The 17,882-nt window shown below is 49.5% G+C and overlaps 2 protein-coding genes across 3 annotated transcripts; one reads left to right on the top strand and one right to left on the bottom strand.

Moving 5' to 3' along the window:
- Window positions 1-9,940: 9,940 nt before the first annotated feature.
- Window positions 9,941-13,832, bottom strand: LOC117852727 (uncharacterized). Of its 2 annotated transcripts, none has more exons than XM_034734951.2 (7): window positions 13,544-13,832; window positions 12,624-12,828; window positions 12,176-12,377; window positions 11,880-12,073; window positions 11,451-11,604; window positions 10,840-11,004; window positions 9,941-10,700 (listed from the first exon to the last, which is right to left on the bottom strand). In XM_034734951.2, the coding sequence occupies exons 1-7, from the start codon at window positions 13,719-13,721 to the stop codon at window positions 10,245-10,247; spliced, it is 1,554 nt and encodes a 517-aa protein (XP_034590842.1). In that variant the 5' UTR covers window positions 13,722-13,832; the 3' UTR covers window positions 9,941-10,244. The 2 variants fall into 2 exon arrangements, with proteins under 2 accessions (XP_034590842.1, XP_034590843.1); XM_034734952.2 differs by lacking the exon at window positions 13,544-13,832 and adding an exon at window positions 12,917-13,480.
- Window positions 13,833-14,611: 779 nt separating this feature from the next.
- LOC117852728 (ubiquitin-NEDD8-like protein RUB2) lies at window positions 14,612-16,399 on the top strand. Its single transcript, XM_034734954.2, has 3 exons — window positions 14,612-14,834; window positions 15,768-16,027; window positions 16,122-16,399. The coding sequence occupies exons 1-3, from the start codon at window positions 14,742-14,744 to the stop codon at window positions 16,228-16,230; spliced, it is 462 nt and encodes a 153-aa protein (XP_034590845.1). The 5' UTR covers window positions 14,612-14,741; the 3' UTR covers window positions 16,231-16,399.
- The last annotated feature ends 1,483 nt before the right edge of the window (window positions 16,400-17,882 follow it).

Below are 17,882 nucleotides of genomic sequence, written 5' to 3' on the forward strand. Positions count from 1 at the left end.
GTCGGGTTGCATCTAGATCTGTTGGCGCTAAAAATCAGCTGATGATCCCTAGCGTCGGACACACGACCCGCGAGAATCTGCTTAACTCCTGTTCGGGTTATCGCCCTAGTGCGGTTCGCGTGGCGTGCCATTCAATCTGACCTGTTGATTGACAAGAAAGTAAAAGTATTAAATTCCAGGGTTTGCGATCAGCTAGAGTTCCAATCTGTCTTCAAAGCGTTTCGGCGAATCGGCCGATTCACTATAGAGGTAATCAGCTATAAAAACAGCCAAAACCGCGTAGCGATTGTAAAGAAAGGCTACTAAAGCAAACTAAACAACGCAAGGAAAACAACACTTGGGATAGATCTAATCGGTTGTATGATAATAAAGAACAAAAGTAATAAAAGTCGACAGTCCGTATCTCAAGCCAGAAACTGGTGATAAAAACTAAAACAACAGGCATAACCTACGATTCTAGTTAATATCGATAACTGGTGAATAAATCTAAATGACACAACAGCGATGCGCCCGAAGTTAAAGCTTAGATATTACTCGATAAGAGGAACTTACAGAATTGGCCGGAGATCACGTCGATGCAGCCCTGCCAACCCGTACGAACTCGTGAAAGGAAAAAGTATTTTGGTGAAGTCGCCGACTTGAAAGTAAAGTACGAGGAAAAAGTAGATTGGTTGTATTGATTGATGTGTTGTTTCACAAATCTCTAGAGGCGGCTATTTATAGCCTGTTACAACTGATTTTTTAACCGACTAGTATCTATCTCTAATTTTAAGTAATAACAAATATTTACAAATACAACTTGTATCGGAGTTGGTTATCATATCCCCACGGGCCAACCTCTTTCTACAGCTATCCTTTTCTTTGGCCCACCTTAGGCCCATACTGGCTAAGCTGCTCCAGCTTCCAATCGGCCGACCTTTACCGACCCCGTTTGTCAATCGACCGAAACACTGTAGCGTCAATCGGCCGATTTCCAACCGTAGCTTTTAGCTTGTCACATCGGCCAATCTTTTCCTCCCTTGATGCCAATTCGAAACACTTGTCAAAATCCGGCGTCAACAAGATCCTTGCCAGCTTTAGTTGTTGTCTCCACCCCTTGAGTAGTCTGCGCTAGGATGGGGTTGGTCCTGCTGGCAGGAGACTCCTTGTCATCCTCCAGCTCTACGACTTCCTTTATCGCCGGCAGCTTCTGCTGCACGACTTTAGTAGTCATCTTCTTCGCCTCTGTCTCCTCCTCGACTACCTGCAAATTGTCCATGTCAGAATCAAAGTTAGGCATGGTAATAAAGCAAACAACTTATGGGTACTCAATCCTTAGTATCTTGTCCTTCTTCAAATGTTATTACCGGATGTGGGACTTCATTGGCGGACAACTTCTTCGCCACCCGCTTGACGGCGACTGTGCGTGCCTTCTTCAGGGGCGGTGCCAATCCGACTTCCAGGTCATCCTTAGCTTCACGCTTGGACGCCCCGGAAGATGACCCCTCCTTGTCAGAAAGATGAGGCTTGATGATGAACTTTTCAGTAACTTCTGACTCAGGACTGCTGAAGGAGGACCAATCCTCTGATTCGTCTTCCTTCTCCTCCTCCTCCATTGCCTTCTGTACAACCACAAGGGTCTGTACGCATGGAGCAGCACTAGAGCCATCCAGTCTAGGTGGAGGAGGTAGGGAGCAGTACAAGTGAACTTCTGCCTAAAAATAGAGGACAAGTTAGTGCATTAACAGACACAAAAATTAGTACCCAGGGGCTGCAAGCCACGGGTACTTACTTGGATCGGCGGGTTGGTGACACAGTGTTCTCTCAAGATCGTAGGGATTCCCCTAACGTGCTTGAAGAAGCACTTCAGCAGTGCCATCACTTCATCCATGGACAAGTCTTGCGACATCATCCGTGATGGGTCATTGGGACCCGAGTAGTCATACCCCCAAGTGTAGCGTAGCTGTAGGGGTTGGACTCGTCTCCTCGTGAAGCTAAACGCCACACTGATGCCGGTCATACCTTCCATCTTGAGCGCGGTAATTTTCTGTATCAGCTCTGGCAACTGGAAGCTGTCAACAGTACTCGGCTCATCCAACCAGTGATTGTTCCATACTAGACGATGGCCGGTCACCTTGGGAAGATGGAGCTCATGGTTTCCAATATAAAACCACTATTGATTCCATCCAGAGTGGGAGTCTATTAGTTCATACTCCAAGTACTTGCCCTTGATCTGCTCCCGCAACTGGATTCCTGCCCCACCTACTTACTTCAGTATGATCCAATCTATCCTGGGGCTTCATTCTGAAAAACTTCCTAAACAACTGGAAGTGTAGCTGAATGCCAAGAAATGCATCGTAGAGATGCACGAAGATGGCAATGTGCAAGATGAAATTGGGGTTGAGGTGGACTAATTCTAGATTATAATACCTCAACAACCCCCGAAAGAACTCGAACGAGGGGAGAGCCAGTCCACGCTCGATGAAGTTGCGTGAAGATGGCTGTCTCGTTGCTGAAGCTCTCCATAGGCCACGGGTTGCCATGGGCCTACCTTCAGTAGGCCAAGTCCTACTCCTAGAGGAGATCAACATCCACTAGTGCCTGGATATCTGCAACTTTCATCACAGATTTCTTCCAGGCGCAGGCCTGATTTGGCAGTGCCGTCTGGTCCGTCTTATCGTACTTCAGCGCCGGCAGCTGAAGCTCTTTCTCCTTCTTGGTGGCCTTTAGCTTCTTGCTCTCCGCCAACTTGCTGGAGGATGCTTTCTTCGGTGCAATTGCTACTAAGGTCTTCTTGCGCATGAGCTGGAGGGCTAAGCAGTGGGGGATGGTGGCACTCGAGCACTGGAATGGCAAGCAGCGGCATTAGGGCTACAGTGCGAAAAATGAATAGGCAGAATGGCTCGAGTGAAATGGATGGGATGAAATCCTCCATTATTTATAATCACAGCACAGTTAACCTAGACACGAGAATTACGGGGAATATTCCATTTTTCAAGCCCTTAGTTATCGCTGAAATGGTTTCCAATTTTCCCGGAAGAGATAAGGTTACTGTTGGCGAACGGTCATGTTGACCAATGGTTGACCCTTATATCCAAACTAGTCGTGTAATGGCTCAAGGGCTGTATGCCACGTGCCCATCAGCTAAAAAGTTTTTTCTTTGGGTTTTAAGGCAAAAGAGATGTGAAATTACAAAATTGACTCTCAGCTTGATTTTTCGATTCAACCTAAGGCTTGGGAGCTACTCCATATGGAGTGCGATTTTCATCGCACTTCCATATAATATTCAAGATTGAAGATTCAAGACCAAGTTAAACGAGGCTTGAGCACATTCTAGCCGCATGGCAATACTCGAGCACATTCGAAGACTCAATCCGATGGAGTACTCAAACGAGCACCACAAACTAGTCGGAGATGTCTACAGAAGTACTCGGGACTACTACATTTGACAAAAACGTACTCGGGGGCTTGTCGGCCATACATCTATGGGCTCACCGGAAGGTTTGGACAGTCCTACAATACGAGGATGTACACCGAAACGTGTCAAATATGGAGACTATGGTGCAGGACGGCGTGGCCTACATGGAGGATAAGAACTAGTTGAGAATTAGGAAACTACTCGTACCAATTAGTGTAGGACTCTCTAGTCAAGTCCGACTAGTACTCTTGTAAACCGACCTGTAACCCTGCCCCCAGCAAATATAAGGAGAGGTAGGGACCCCCTCCAAACAAGATCAATCAATACAATCCAACCAACACACAAGATGTATGGCATTATGCGACATAATCGGTCCGAACCTATCTAAATTATGTGTTCAAGTTCACTTTCGAGTTCCTGATCTTGACGACCTCCACACATAAAACACTACCTCAGGTACCCCCTCGGTAGGTTGCTGGGTCTAAACACCGACAATGGCTTCCATGCAAAGATGTCTCGGTTGGCCCGGAGGAAACTGATGAGCGCATCTTCCTATTTGGAATCCAGCCCTGAGCCAATCAGGGCTATCTTGGAGCTATCACCAGTCTCAAGGTCAATGGCTTTGATATTGACTTCACTTGCTAGCTTGACCTTGGTTCCCCCGACTTCTTCTCTGGGATCTCGAGTTCTGTCGGGGACAGTTTCTTGGAGGTGGCGAAGACTTGCATAATTGAATTTGGCACTTGAGTAGTCGCTACCAGCTCCACGACTTCAGTGTCGCAGTCGTATGATCTCTTCAAGTCTCCGTGCAGGGAGAGTACTCCCTTAGGTCCCGGCATTTTGAGTACTAAGTACATGAAATGCGGGATGGCCATGAACTTGGCCAGTGCAGGTCTTCCAAGGATAGAGTGATACGAAGTTTCGAAATCAGCTACCTTGAACTGAATGTACTCTATCCGGTAGTGCTCTTTGGTCCCGAAGGTAACAGGCAAAACCACCTGACCAAGGGGTACAGCCGCGTTGCCCGGTACTGCCACCATCGATGAGTACTTTTGTGAGTTGAGAGCCTGCGACTACTGGGTCCAAGACTTGTCCCGGGTCTAAGAAACTAGTCCACTGATCCTTCCTGGAGAAGGTGATTGGCACCTCGGACCACTTGAGGAACGTAGGCGTTGCTGATTCAATGGACATAATCTCTCGGAGGGCTAGTTTATGGGAAAACTTAGTAGCAGTACCCGGTGTGCCGCCGAAGATGACGTTCATAGTGTTGGACGGGTTCTGGAATTTGCCGCTGTCGCCATTGTTTTCATCTTCTTTGGCCTTGCCCTTGTCCTTTGTTCCAGAAGGTTCCTGCAGATCTTTCATGACTCTGTGCAGACTGTAGCGATCCAGCGCAGAGTGCTTGCTGTGTGGGTGCCACGGGCACTACTTTTTCAGGAGCTTACTAAACGGAGTCATTTCTTGATTCCCGTCGCCTTTCTTGGAAGACTAGGACATCACCGCGACACTATTGTCTGGCTTCCTCTTGCAATTTTGACCACCCGAGTAGTTGCCTCGGTTGTAGTTATTAGGTCGATCATTATGGTTCTTGTCGTTGCGTTGGCCATTTCTCTGGTTGTTGTTGTTGTGGCCTCTATTACGACTAGACTCGAACCTCTCGATCTCTTTGTCTTCTTCATCTGCCCAGGCTTGTATCATGACCTTGAGAAACTTGATATCTTCCGGGCATCTCCTACAAAAATCTTGGAACATCCGGCGGTCATAGAGACCGTTTTGGAAGCAATCTATGGCATCACGCTCCATGATGTCCACAATAGTGGCCTTCTTGTCGAAGAAATGGCGTAGATAACTGCGCAGGGTCTCGCTTTGTTGTTGCTTGAGTTGAGACAAGTCGATCCTGTTGCCACGACGTTGCATTGCCCCTGCAAAGTTGTTTCTGAACGCCGCCTTTAGGTTCTTCCTTGTGTCGTTGGAGTTCTTCTCTAGGGACTCGAGCCATGTGAGTGGCCCTGCCTCCATGCAGATGAGGAAGTAGATGACCTTGGTGTCGTCGTTTCCTCCCGCCGCCTGGACTGACAACGAGCAGCATCGCAGCCATTGGACTGGATCCTGCTTCCCGTCGTACTTGGTTACTTGGAGATTTAAATTTGTCGGGTAGAACCGTCTTTCGTACTCATTTTGAGAAGGCGGGGAACCCGTCAGAAACCTCTCCCAGTTACTCGACTTCTTGTTCACGCTCGCGGTGGCATCCTTCAATGATTGTACGGGCGTCGCGGCTGTTGTTGATCTTTTGACGAAGGTCACGTACCGGGGGTTCAAGCTCTAGGTGGGGCCCATGGTGGCCACGGCCTCTCGAGGGTTCCACCCGACTACCCTCTGCTCCGGCTTGACTCGGCCAAGCACCCTCATTTCGACTTGGTCGCCTATGGCTACTACTATGCTGGGATGAGGTGCATCGAACCGAGTGTATTGGGCTTTGTTGATCGAGTTTCTCGTATGCGCATTCCGCCAGTTGAGCTAGTTGCCTGGTGTACTTATTTTGAGGCATTGCCCGAGTAATCAGATCAATGAATGCGAAGGTGGCGAGAGGAGTATGATGTTGACGCGTCTAAATTTCTTCAAACGCATGATCCAAGTTCATGATGGGTAGGTCAGCTGCCAAGCAGCGGCGACGCTCTACCCTTGTAGCGTTTCTTACTCGCCGTTGATTCCTTTGAGCTTCAGTCTATTCTCCTTCTACGTTGGCGGTGAGCTCATCCTGCGAGACGTTGTCTAGGTAACGTTCACATCGTGGATTTCTTTCTAGTGGATCTTCACAGTCGCCTTCTTGTGCGATCAAAAGGGCGAAGAGTTCCCACTCTGGAGAAAAACTACCCAAACTTGATGTGATGACCTCTATGGAGCCGTCTTCTTCGTAGATGGGCGACACAGAGGTTTCCTCCTAGTACGGGAGGGTGTCAAGGTAGGCGATAAGGTGTGACTCGTCGTCCTTGGCTAGAGCAGGTGGCTTCATGTTGGGCCAGTAGATGAATCTGCCTTATGGAATTGATGTAATGACCAGGTCCTATTGTGGACCTGATAATGGAGTCTCTTTATCCGGATCCGAGTAGTAATTGAAGTCCTCGATCAAATCCGATTTGGATTGTGATCTGGACAGGGTAGCTTGGTAGGCGGCACCCAAGTTTCGTAGTCCGAACGGGAATTGACTTGTATCGTAGACCGATTCGCACGATGGCTTAAGCGCCAGCTCGTGGGAACCAATCCGACTAGTGGGAGAAGTCGAGTTGTACTTGGACTCGTCCCCCCAATAGATTGAAAATTTCATCGAATTTCTTGACGAAATCCTCCAGAGCTTGGCAGTAAAGGTTGATGTCGTATTGCTTCTCCTCCGGGGCCGGCGCAATGTGGCAGTGGAAGTTTCCAGCGCCATCTACAATGCAAACCCAGGAGCTGAAGATGAACATCACGCCCGCTTCAAACGTGATGGTGGGCTTGATGATGACTTGAGCCATCAAGTTCGCCAGTGGATTCTCAACGAGAGCCCCTACCTGGGCGCGCTAGCTATCAGTGTTTAGACCCAGCAACCTATCGAGGGGGTGCTCGAGGTAGTATTTTATGCGTGGGGCTCATCGAGATCAGGAACTCGAAGGTGAACTCAAACACACGATTTAGACAGGTTCGGGCCGCGATCGCGCGATCGCGTAATACCCTACATCATGTGTGTTGGTTGTATTGTATTGATTGAACTTGTTTGGAGGGGTTCCTGCCTCGCCTTATATTGTCGGGGGTAGGGTTACAGGTCGGTTGTTTACAGGAATACTAGTCGGATTCGACTAGAGAGTCCTACTCTATTTGCTATGAGTAGTTTCTTAATCCTCGACTAGCCACGTAGACCACGCCGTCCTACACCGTAGTCTTCATGTCTAACATGTCTCGGTGTACAGCTTCAGGACTGTCCAAACTTTCTGGTGGGCCATAAATGTATGGACAACATGTGCTTCCTGATAGTAAAGGTTCATAAACATTTCGTGATACCAGCATTTGCAAATTCCCGGCACGTCTTTAAACACAAACATTTCGTGGTACCAGCATTTGCAAATTCCACTTTTTGTTTTTTGTTTTTTGAAATGGGGAATCCGGACGTACGGCTCGAAGAACTATGAATGGTGACGCACGTGACGTGACAGTCTGCCATCGCGTATCACCTCTGCCTCATCTCAGGCCTTGTTTAGTTCACCCCCAAATCCCAACTTTGGCACTATGCAAAAAGAAGATTTCCCGTCACATCAAACTTGCGGTACATGCATGGAGTACTAAATGTAGACGAAATCAAAAACTAATTGCACAGTTTTGTTGTACTTTGCGAGACGAATCTTTTGAGCCTAATTAATCAATATTTGGACAATAATTCACAAATACAAACGAAACGCTACATTGTTACTACAGTAATTTGGGTACCCCAAAGTTAGGCAACTAAACAAGACCTCGATTCTCGCGTACTACTCCTGGGCCCAAACAACCACCACAAGTCCACAAGGACACGCACGGAAGCATGGACGGCACTGACATGACTGCGGGTATACTAGCTCACATGTTCACAGTGAAAAAAAAGTTTGCAAGTATGCAATGCAGCCGGCGCGCGGACATGGCCGGATTGATCTCGCCATGGCACGCAAGGGATGTCCACTGCACACACCTGCAGAGAGGCCTTCTTCAACGCTCCATCGTGTTGCTTCCAGGCTTCTTCCAGATGCCTCATCAACTGCCGCGTGTGCCTCCAATGGCGACAGGTACGGTGGCCTCTCTGCTAGTAGGCTCTACTTCTCCCTGGTCACGTGAGCAGGTCGCAACTTGCAGCTCAGAGCTCACAGCCACTGCAACTTGGTCGCGTCGCCTGTGTACAATACAAGTGGCTTCACGATCCTCGTCGCTAGGGAGGGGGACCCATATAAGCGCCGGTCGACGGCCGTTGGAGGTGGTTAGGGCCATTAATTAATAATTAATCATCAGGCCGGTGGGACGATCGACCAGGCGATGATGCAGCTTGCCATCGCATTGGCCTCGAGCTCATCTGTCAGCGTCGCGTCGCCTCACCTGAGATCGCGAGCGCTCGGGCCAGCCATGGCGATGGAATGGCGGCCTCCATGAATGGAGATGGAGAGGTCGCCTTCGTCCTCGTCGGCTCTTCACGGCGAATCGAGGACGTCGAGCGGGCCAATGGGGGAGGGGGAAAGCATTGACAAGGGCGCGATGGCACGTCATGGATGGGGGTTCACTTTGGGAGCGTGACCATTGGTTGCGGATGTGCTGTCAGTAGTGGGCTTGGTTAGGTCTCTGTTGCCATTGGTTAGGCCTCCAGAGGTTGAGCCAGCTGCTGGCTCTTAAGCCTTGCGCGGCGCATCCACGTAGATGCAAGAGACAACACGTCCATCGGTTTGGCTCATTGCACAATTCTCAAAGAGTTTGTGGGGCCTACGTATATGACTTTTTTACTCAAATTCTCTTTTCTCTCCGGTCCTCGCTCTCGTTTCCGGCCGGCTGCTGCGAGATCCTCCTCATCGCGAAGTGCTGCCTCGCCTCAGGCGCCGGCAACCAGCGCCGCTCTCTTTTTCCTCTTGCTCTGGCGGCGTGAGCCCGGGCCCTTCTCCTCCGGTTGCCCGACGCCCTGCTTGCCTGCTCCCTCGCCGCCGCATCCAGGCAGATGGCAACCAGAGCTCACGCGGATTCGTCGCCCTTCGCGTTCGGCTCCGTCTGCGCGACGATGCCGAGATCGTTGGTCTCCACTACGATGCGGCGGCAAGCTCATCCGCCTCCGTCAACGACGCGAGCTCGGACTCCCTTTCCTTCGGCGGAGCGCATCCTGCGCGCTGCCGCCCCGCGGCCCCGCCGCCGGCTGTACGCGACGCCGCGGCCTCGCCTGCGCCGATCTGCACACCGCAGTCCAGAAGCTCCGCCGCCGACCGGCCTCGCCTGCGGCCGCGTGTCGCGGCGGCCTAGCCGCTCCGCCGTCGACCGCCCGCGGGGCCGCGGCCTCACCTACGCCTGTCTGCGCGTCGCAAGTCAGCAGCTCCGCCGCCGCCCGGCCTCACTTGCGCCCGCCAGCGCACCGTGGCTCCGCCGTTCCGCCGCCGACCGCCCGTGGCGCTGCGGCCTTGCGGCCGCGCAATCGCCTTTGCGCCATCGAGGGGCTCCGCCGGCCCGTAGCCAACAGGCAGCCTTCATCCACTCGTTCTTCAGTTCTGGCCAGCCGTGGGAGAGCAAGGAGTAGTGGGACCCAGCATACTTCGGGAAGCGTGTTTAAGCCTATCTCTGCATCCCACGCTAGCGTTGAGTTTTTCCTACCTTCTCTTTCTTCCACGCCAGCAGAAATCCGACGTCAGCTAGCTGACGTTCCCCCGTTGGAGGAGGCCTTAGGTTCAGGGTCTGATGCTGATATCCCTTTGCAAACTCTTGTCATGTCATGTGGTTTCAGACAACCTCTTTTTTCAGCAGTGTTATCTGATGAGAGGGGGAAGTTGCAGTGAAGAGATTAACTGGAGAAAATTGTTGAACAAACCGACGCTCACAAATGCTTGTATTGTATATTCCAAAGTCACTCAACCCAAAAGTTTCAGTGGAACTGTGAAATACTTACATTTGTACATTTGGCAGGTGCAACTATCACTGGGACAGCTTATTCTCTGAGATTTCTTTTTAAAAGCAGACTGCACGAAACAAGCGCAAAAAATCTTGGTGGTGGTATTGTGTGTGGTGTGAATCCCTCCTCTTGGATGATTTTTTTTCTTTATTGACTCTACGCGATGAAGAAAGGGAAAAGACAAAAAGATAACGTTGAACAGAGCTGATCCTACACTGACGCCGACGCCTCCAGCGGTTCAACCGGTACAGTATAAGGCGAGTACCAATCCGCATCGAAGACATCCTGCAGCTGCGAGACGATGGAGGGGTTGTATGTTCCGAAGCTCACTCCCGCCGTGGTGTAGAAGTAATCCCAGATGAGGTTGCTGGTACCGATGTTCGCCCTCGCGTCGCTGACAGCGTACTTGCCATGGTTCACCCGGGTGAAGCCAGGGTAACGGTTGCCTGTCGCGGCGCCGTCCTGCGACAATGCAGGTCCGGTCTCGTTGTACCCAGGAACCGTGTAGTATTTGATCTCGACCTTGCCGCCGCAGTGGTTGTATGTTGAAGATGCGCAGAGGATGTTGGAGTATAGAAGGCTCTTCAAGTACTTTTCGGTGTTTGGGATGAAGTGTGTCCAGTAGGCAACAAGAAGCCTCACGGTTGCATTCTTTGAGAACACTACCTGTCAAGAAGCAGTTATACGTCGGTCAGATCACTGCCTTGTTGCTCATTAGAGATAAACTGAAGAAAAGACTTTTTCAAACAGCTGGGTATGGGATTTTTGCCAGAAACGAAACATGTTGGATCCAAAGTGTTAATACCTCTGAGATTGCTGATGATAAGGATGGCCAGTAGACTGTTTGAGTAGCATACTGTGACTGCCCGAGCCAATCCATAGTACTCATTCGTACAATTCCCCCAATCTTGACAGACTTGATGGTGTCAACCCAACCCTGCTCATCTGCTTGGAATTTGTCAAATGTCACCTGTGAAACAAGAAAGACGAAATCAACAGCCTCAAATGTGTGACTACTTTACTAGATTAGCCCTTGGATAGACCAGTTATCTTTTTTGTTTAATTGTCTGTCTTAGTTATTCGTTTGCAAAATACACTATGAGAAATAGGCTAAGCCATTAAGGTAGTGAAACATGAACTAATGTAAGAAAGATGTAATGAAAGAAAACGTTTATCATGGCATACCATGAATCAAACAAATCAATTTTTTTCATAGGTAAACTGGTGGAGACAAATCAAACAAGCTTTAATGTTCTCATGCATTGAAATTTCCACTGGACTGCATTTTTATATCACCACGCATATCAGTTATGTATGATTTATACTGAAATATAGGTAACTAAAGCACCCATTGACTGAAGAATTTCTGGATCAAAAACTGTTTTTCTTCAGAAAGTTGAGCATATGTGTTATTACCTCAGGTGGAGCAAAGGAAAGGTAGCTCAAGTAGTGCTCCTGAGTGGATTTCTTATACCCAGGGGTTTCAAATGGAACATCAATCATTTCAGGATTGGCAAGTACCGGATATCCATCTGTATATGGGATGTCAACAGAAAGTGGTATGGGTGACCTGTTCGCAGAATTTAAAAAGAAATGTATTATTCAATCTAAGAAAAATGATACGCCTGAAAGTTTTTAGAGCGCTTGATGCCACAAGATAGGATTCAAGTAAATAAATACCGGTCACAGAATCCTTCTAAAAAAGAATAACAAAGGTACAAAGAATATGTACTAAGCATTATCGGAATCTAGATAATCTATTCCCGTTTAAGTACAAGTCAATCCTTTCTACGAATTCATGCACAAAGTACTAAAACAGTGCAAATTACGGAGAAAGATGTAAACCTGCATCTTTGTTTTGGCTGTAGGAAATGTGACCAGCATGGAACCTTTCTAGAAACCTGCCACTGCTTATCCCAAGCTACTTTGGTATAAGTAGTTGAGTTGAGGGTTGAAAGCGACCAAAGATTTTGAAAATATACTTCCACAGCTTTTGCTACTTGTGGACAATCAGCAAAATAAATCCCAAGCTCCTTGACCTGAAATGTAAGTAAAAAATAGTGCCAGCAGGTTAACTGCTTTGTTTTCTCATACCAAACTGCAAATAAGAAATGTAATTGAACTTCTTTTGTCTGATATACCTGGGTTAGGGATTTCCAATCATTGTTTGCTGATCCTATATACACATCTTTTTTATCTGATATCCAGACTTTTGCATGCACAACGCCAGATCCCCACCACTTCTCAAAAAGAAGGGTTACATTCTGAACATTTGGTCTTCCTGCAGCTAGATCAGCACTCTCTTGGTCAAAATCAGGAGCAAATCCAGAGTGTTGCACAATCCTGAAATGATGCTGCAGTCATTAATGGAGAAATTAAATTTCGCTATGTGCACACTATTTTAATTATTTATAAATGGTCAGTGATTTGGTTAATAACTTCTATGAAATTTCAGTGTGACACCATCTTTACTGTAGGCAGATAGCTATGTCAATATTCCATATTTATAGGCAACGTCCCCTTCCTATGATTAAGTAATCATTATCATGATAAATAACTGATAATTCAAGTATCAGACTCAATGCTTGCCTGATTTTGATCTTACGATCTGCAGCATTCTCCAATGCCTTGTAAACCCGGTGCCCCTCATCAGCCCCAAATCTCTTCATGTCACTATCGGAGTACCCATAATCCCCCGATTTCGGATTGTTGGGCTGCGCTAAGAACTGCCAGTACTGTGCAAGGATGTCCAGGCTCTCGGTTGCATTCCTGGAAAGCCACTGCAGTACATCTCCTGTAGATCCAATGAACAAACGGAAATCAACAACCCTGTGCGAACTTAGTATGCGGAATGCGCAAAACCAGATTGCATCTGTACTCACATATGGTTATGCGAGAAGTATTTGTAAGTTTACAAACCCACATATCCTTTGCCAACAAAATAAGCTCACATATCAACACCGCCAATTAGAACACCAAATAAATCCCAACCATGTCCATGTGCATGCATTTCAAATTTCGTTGCAGCATTACCATGACCTAAACTGAAGTTGCAGCAATCTTCTATCCTTCAGCGGAACTACAGAAAGTACAAGAAAAGTTTTCATACAAATGCTAAAAATCCCATCCTTCCCCAACAAACAAGTTCACATTCGCTAACTAGTATACGAGACGCATCAAATTTGTCCCTCTATCACTCCCATCAGCAGAACAATCTAACAAGATTTTGCGCCGCTCAGACGAAGCAACCGGAATGCAATCATCAGACGTTTTCCACCATTCCAAAAATCACCTACCCTACCAAATCGGAGCGTCTGACCTATCCGGTCCAGGAGCTAGCCACAAAGATGAACCTTTTCCTACGCATTCCAGCATACGCTGGCCGAGCACCTAGTCCCCAATCGACGGCAAGAGCTCACACCCATCCACGCCTCCTCAGCACGAAGTAACCAAGTACGCGCGCGCGCACCAAGGGGGGCAGATAGAGTGGGTCTGGTACTCTGGTATACCGGTGGAGAGGACCCCGGGGACGCGGCGGAGGTGCGGCATGTCGGTGGGGATGGACTGAACCAGCCACGCCTTGCAGGTGGCCGCGGCGGCGTCCGCCGGCAGCGGCTGCCACAGCGCGGCGGCGGCGACGAGTAAGGGGAGTAGGAGGAGGCCCCGGCGGTGCGGGGAGGAAGGCATGGCTCGCGTCAGTCTGTACTCTGAAGTCTGAAGCGTGAAACGGTGGACGGAGCTGTGGAACCCAAGCAAGTACTGAGACGCTTGGAGGGAGCTGGAGGGCCAACTGTCCAAGTGATCATGCCTTGCTTCTGCCTTCCCTTCGTATGCAACTATGCATTTTTTTATCGAATTGTTGAGTTCATAGCCATCTTTTCTTAACGAACTTGCATATTTCATTGAATCTCTGATGTTACAGCGAGCCCTGCATTTGGCAGGGCAAATTGGCAATGCAGACATGCAGTGACTAACCACAGGCTACAGCATGCATTGCAAATTTGCATTTGGCATGGAGCATGGATAGACTCGTCAGTGAATGTGAAACAGAAGCTGCAGAACAGAAAGCACGATCCAGATGAATGGCCGGTCAACGCGCGACTGCGGCTGGATGATCGGCCGTCGCATCTAGACAACGAAGCGCGCCGGCCATGGATGGATGGATCCGTGGCCACAGATGCCGGCGCGTCACGCGCAGTCCGCCTCGATTGCTCCTCCGATTCTTCGATCCGTTCAGATGTGGCCGAATAGTCCTGGAGCGTTGACTGCTCCTCTTCATTTGGATACGGACATTTTTTCTCTCTCAATAATATACTGGTTTGGTATCCTGAAAAAACAAAGGAAAATCCTGCACCGTGGGCCTCCGATGGCTATCTTACCAGCAGCCCAGCCTGAAAAGCCCATCCGATCCATACCACCAAAACGAGGCCGCCTGTCACGGCACACCGCGTTTCGAGGCCCTTCTTCCACCGAATCGGAAAACGTCATGGCCCCGTGACCGACGCGGAGAGCGGGTGGACCTCGACACGAATACGAGCTTCCCCGGGGTGTATATATGCAAAAGGGCCACGCCTCCAGCATCCCCAATTCCCCACAACATCAATCATCATCAATCGATCCCGCAAAGGAACCTTTGCTTCGGTTGGGTGAGGGAGAGAGGAGCCGCCGTAAACCCTAGCTGGAGATCGCGGACAGCAGCCCGGCGAGATGCAGATCTTCGTGAAGACGCTGACGGGCAAGACCATCACGCTCGAGGTCGAGAGCAGCGACACCATCGATAATGTCAAGGCCAAGATCCAGGTCCGCCGCCGCCTTCTACCCCCCTTCCACTTAATTATTCCGACGAGTCCGTTCGTGCCCTCCCGATTCGTCGCGTAATTGAGTCCTAGTTGCGCATGATTGGTATGGATTTAGGAGGAGTGCTAGTTGCCGCGCCGATTTGGTAGGGGGGGGGGGGGGTGTTTAGTGCGGTTCTTGCCTGCTGAGGGGCAAAAGGATCTTGGAATAGTTAGTGTTGATCGTGATGCGGAGGAATTCTCTAGAACGGGGGTTTTGGTGTCTTGCAGTGTCCATAGGGACCCCCCTTTGCGTGTTGCTCGTAGCCTCTCGTGATATATTTGTTGTTGTGTACAGCTAAATTTAGGAAATTTGTACCGTCTAATCTATCACGGACCCTATGTTTTTATGTGATTTATTGCAGATATAAATGTAGAGCAAGTTTATGTTGTCCAATTCATGAACCCATGACTTTATGAGCCTACCTGTTACCTGTAGCCTGCAATCCTAGGGTCGAATGTGACATTGTTTCTTTGTGATGGTTGCTCTGCTCTATCGATTTTAAACACGAACCATGTCTGTAATTGAGGGCAGTGTTACTCCATGTCTCAGATGCCTGTATTTTAGGGGGAATATGCTGAATGAGTCGCTTCAGTATGAGTTGGATTTTAGGATCCAAGAAATATTTCCTGCGCCAAAAAGAAAATACTGAGCGAGACATAATATGAGTCCCTTCTCTTAGTTTTACTGAGTCTGATAACTGGATGACTGGATCTGATCGTATTCCAACACCCATGCTCATGTTTGAGTTATTTATTCTGTGCCCAAGCAAAATGCCAAGCCAGGTGCCTGAACCCAAATCAGATTCCAATTCTATGTAACACAGTAACACTGATTGGAAGACTAGTACCATTTTAACTTTACAGGGTTTCTGACTTGCTGCTTTATATATTTCAGGACAAGGAGGGCATTCCCCCAGACCAGCAAAGGCTGATTTTTGCTGGTAAGCAATTGGAAGATGGGAGAACGTTAGCTGACTACAACATTCAGAAGGAGTCAACCCTTCATTTGGTCCTGAGGCTCAGGGGTGGAACTATGATCAAGGTGAAGACTCTTACCGGGAAGGAAATCGAGATTGACATCGAGCCCACTGACACGATTGATAGGATCAAGGAGCGTGTTGAGGAGAAAGAGGGTATCCCACCTGTTCAGCAGAGGTACTCTTCCTGCCACTCACAAACTAATGAACCTGAAACTGTAAGCTCCAAATTCATGATTTATGTGGTCCTAATAAACCTGTTGCATGTGCAGGCTCATCTATGCTGGGAAGCAACTTGCTGATGACAAAACCGCCAAGGATTACAACATCGAAGGTGGCTCGGTGCTCCATCTTGTGCTTGCTCTGAGGGGTGGCCAGTAGGTTCAACTTCTACCTGTAGTTTATTTATGCGGTTTCTACCTAGAATTGTCTAAGACTTAAAGCCTTGTATTGGGTGGTTGATTGAACTCCCATGGGATTAGTGGGCTACTAGAGTCAGGTGTCATCTGTACTGGATATGAAATGTTTGAACTAAGTTTATCCGCTGCCATCTGATTTCTGATCACGCAAAATACTCCTTTCTGATTTGGAAATCTTGTCATGTTAGAACCAAAACTGGTGACATGGTTCAGAGGTTTCTCGTTCTAGCCACGTCCTATGATTGTATTCCGCGGTGACCTCAGTGCAGAACCAGTGCTTGCATGTGAAAAGATAAGATGAAGCTAGTGTTGTCAACTGGGCGCTTGGGCTTGGTAGAATCTGACATGGATTCAGGGCTGTGTGGGAGCACTCCACTCCAGAAAAACTAGCTCCACTCTACCAGCTCCACACTTTCCTAGCTCCACTCCACCAACTTCAAAAAAAATATGGAGCTGCTGCACGTGTTTGGCTAATGGCAGTGCTCCAGCTCCAAAAACATTAGCACTTGTTGTGAATGGTCTATTATACCCATGTGAATGGGTCCTACTTGTCAGTCTCCTTTTCTTCTCCTTTCTTCTCCTTTAGTTCTTCTCCTTTCTTCTCCTTTCTTCTCCCGGGGCGCAGGGGCGGCGGGCGGGTGGCGCGAGGCATGGCGGGCGGCGCACGGCCGGCGGCGGGCGGGCGGCGCGGGGCGCAAGGGTGGACGGGCGGGCGCAGGGCGCGCGCGGCCGGGGCGACGTGGCGCGGCGAGCAGCGGGCGGCGCGGGGCGCAGGGGCGGGCGGGCGGGCGGGCGCGGCAGGCCGAGGCGGCGCGACGCGGCAAGCGGCGGGCGGGCGGCGCGGGGCGCCGGGCGCGTGGCGGGCAGGGGTGGCGTGGCGAGCGGCAGGCAGGGGCGGCGCGGCGAGCCGGGGCGAGGGGCGGCACGGCGGGATGAGATGAGGGAGGCGACGGGCCTTTTTGTTTTTCCTGAATCGAACCGGTATGTGTGTAACGAGTGGCAATGGTGGGTAAATACCCACCAACTCCACGAGGAGGTCTGTAAAGGGGGTTTTTGGAGTACCCCTTGAGGTACTCCACAAAAAACGTGGATCTACCCCCCTGCTCCACCTTTTTCCTGGAGCCGGAGTTGCTGGAGCTAGACGCGTTTGGTTGCGAAATTTTCGGAGTTGGTGGAGTGGAGCAATTTTTCGTGTAGTGGAGTGCTCCCAAACACCCCTGAATCTACCAAAGAAATTTGAACCTGCCAAATATCGCTTGGAATTGACGAATCGGGATAGAACTGGGGTGTCTCGGTGAGATTGACAGCACTATCCTTCCCCTGTTGACACTTGCATATTGGTTTCGACAATTTGCCCGTTTCTTAATATTGTTGATAGAGCCTATCCTAGGATCTCTAGACGCACATCTAGTCGGGTTCGAGAGAGAGATAAGGGACATGGTGTTCCTGGTGAGTGCCTAGTGTGAGAGGGAGAGAAATGGGGTACCTTCACCCCTAGAGGTGGGAGCAGCAGAGCTGCTGGCCATCGCAGGTTCTGTCGATGGAGTCTGCGCAAGGCAGCGACGCGCAGTGCCGACTCCGGTCGCCGGTGAGGTGGCGGTGGTGCTTCCCGCC

Source organism: Setaria viridis, chromosome 4 (assembly GCF_005286985.2).
Source record: "Setaria viridis chromosome 4, Setaria_viridis_v4.0, whole genome shotgun sequence".
NCBI classification, from domain to species: Eukaryota; Viridiplantae; Streptophyta; class Magnoliopsida; order Poales; family Poaceae; genus Setaria; species Setaria viridis.

Coding starts and splice junctions, on each gene's coding strand:
- LOC117852727 (XM_034734951.2), bottom strand. CDS start 13,721: ATGCCTTCCTCCCCGCACCGCCGGGGCCTCCTCCTACTCCCCTTACTC. Junction 12,378..12,623: donor GATCGTAAGATCAAAATCAG/GCAAGCATTGAG, acceptor GCATCATTTCAG/GATTGTGCAACACTCTGGAT. Junction 12,074..12,175: donor ATTGGAAATCCCTAACCCAG/GTATATCAGACA, acceptor CTTACATTTCAG/GTCAAGGAGCTTGGGATTTA.
- LOC117852728 (XM_034734954.2), top strand. CDS start 14,742: ATGCAGATCTTCGTGAAGACGCTGACGGGCAAGACCATCACGCTCGAG. Junction 14,835..15,767: donor ATGTCAAGGCCAAGATCCAG/GTCCGCCGCCGC, acceptor TATATATTTCAG/GACAAGGAGGGCATTCCCCC. Junction 16,028..16,121: donor ATCCCACCTGTTCAGCAGAG/GTACTCTTCCTG, acceptor TTGCATGTGCAG/GCTCATCTATGCTGGGAAGC.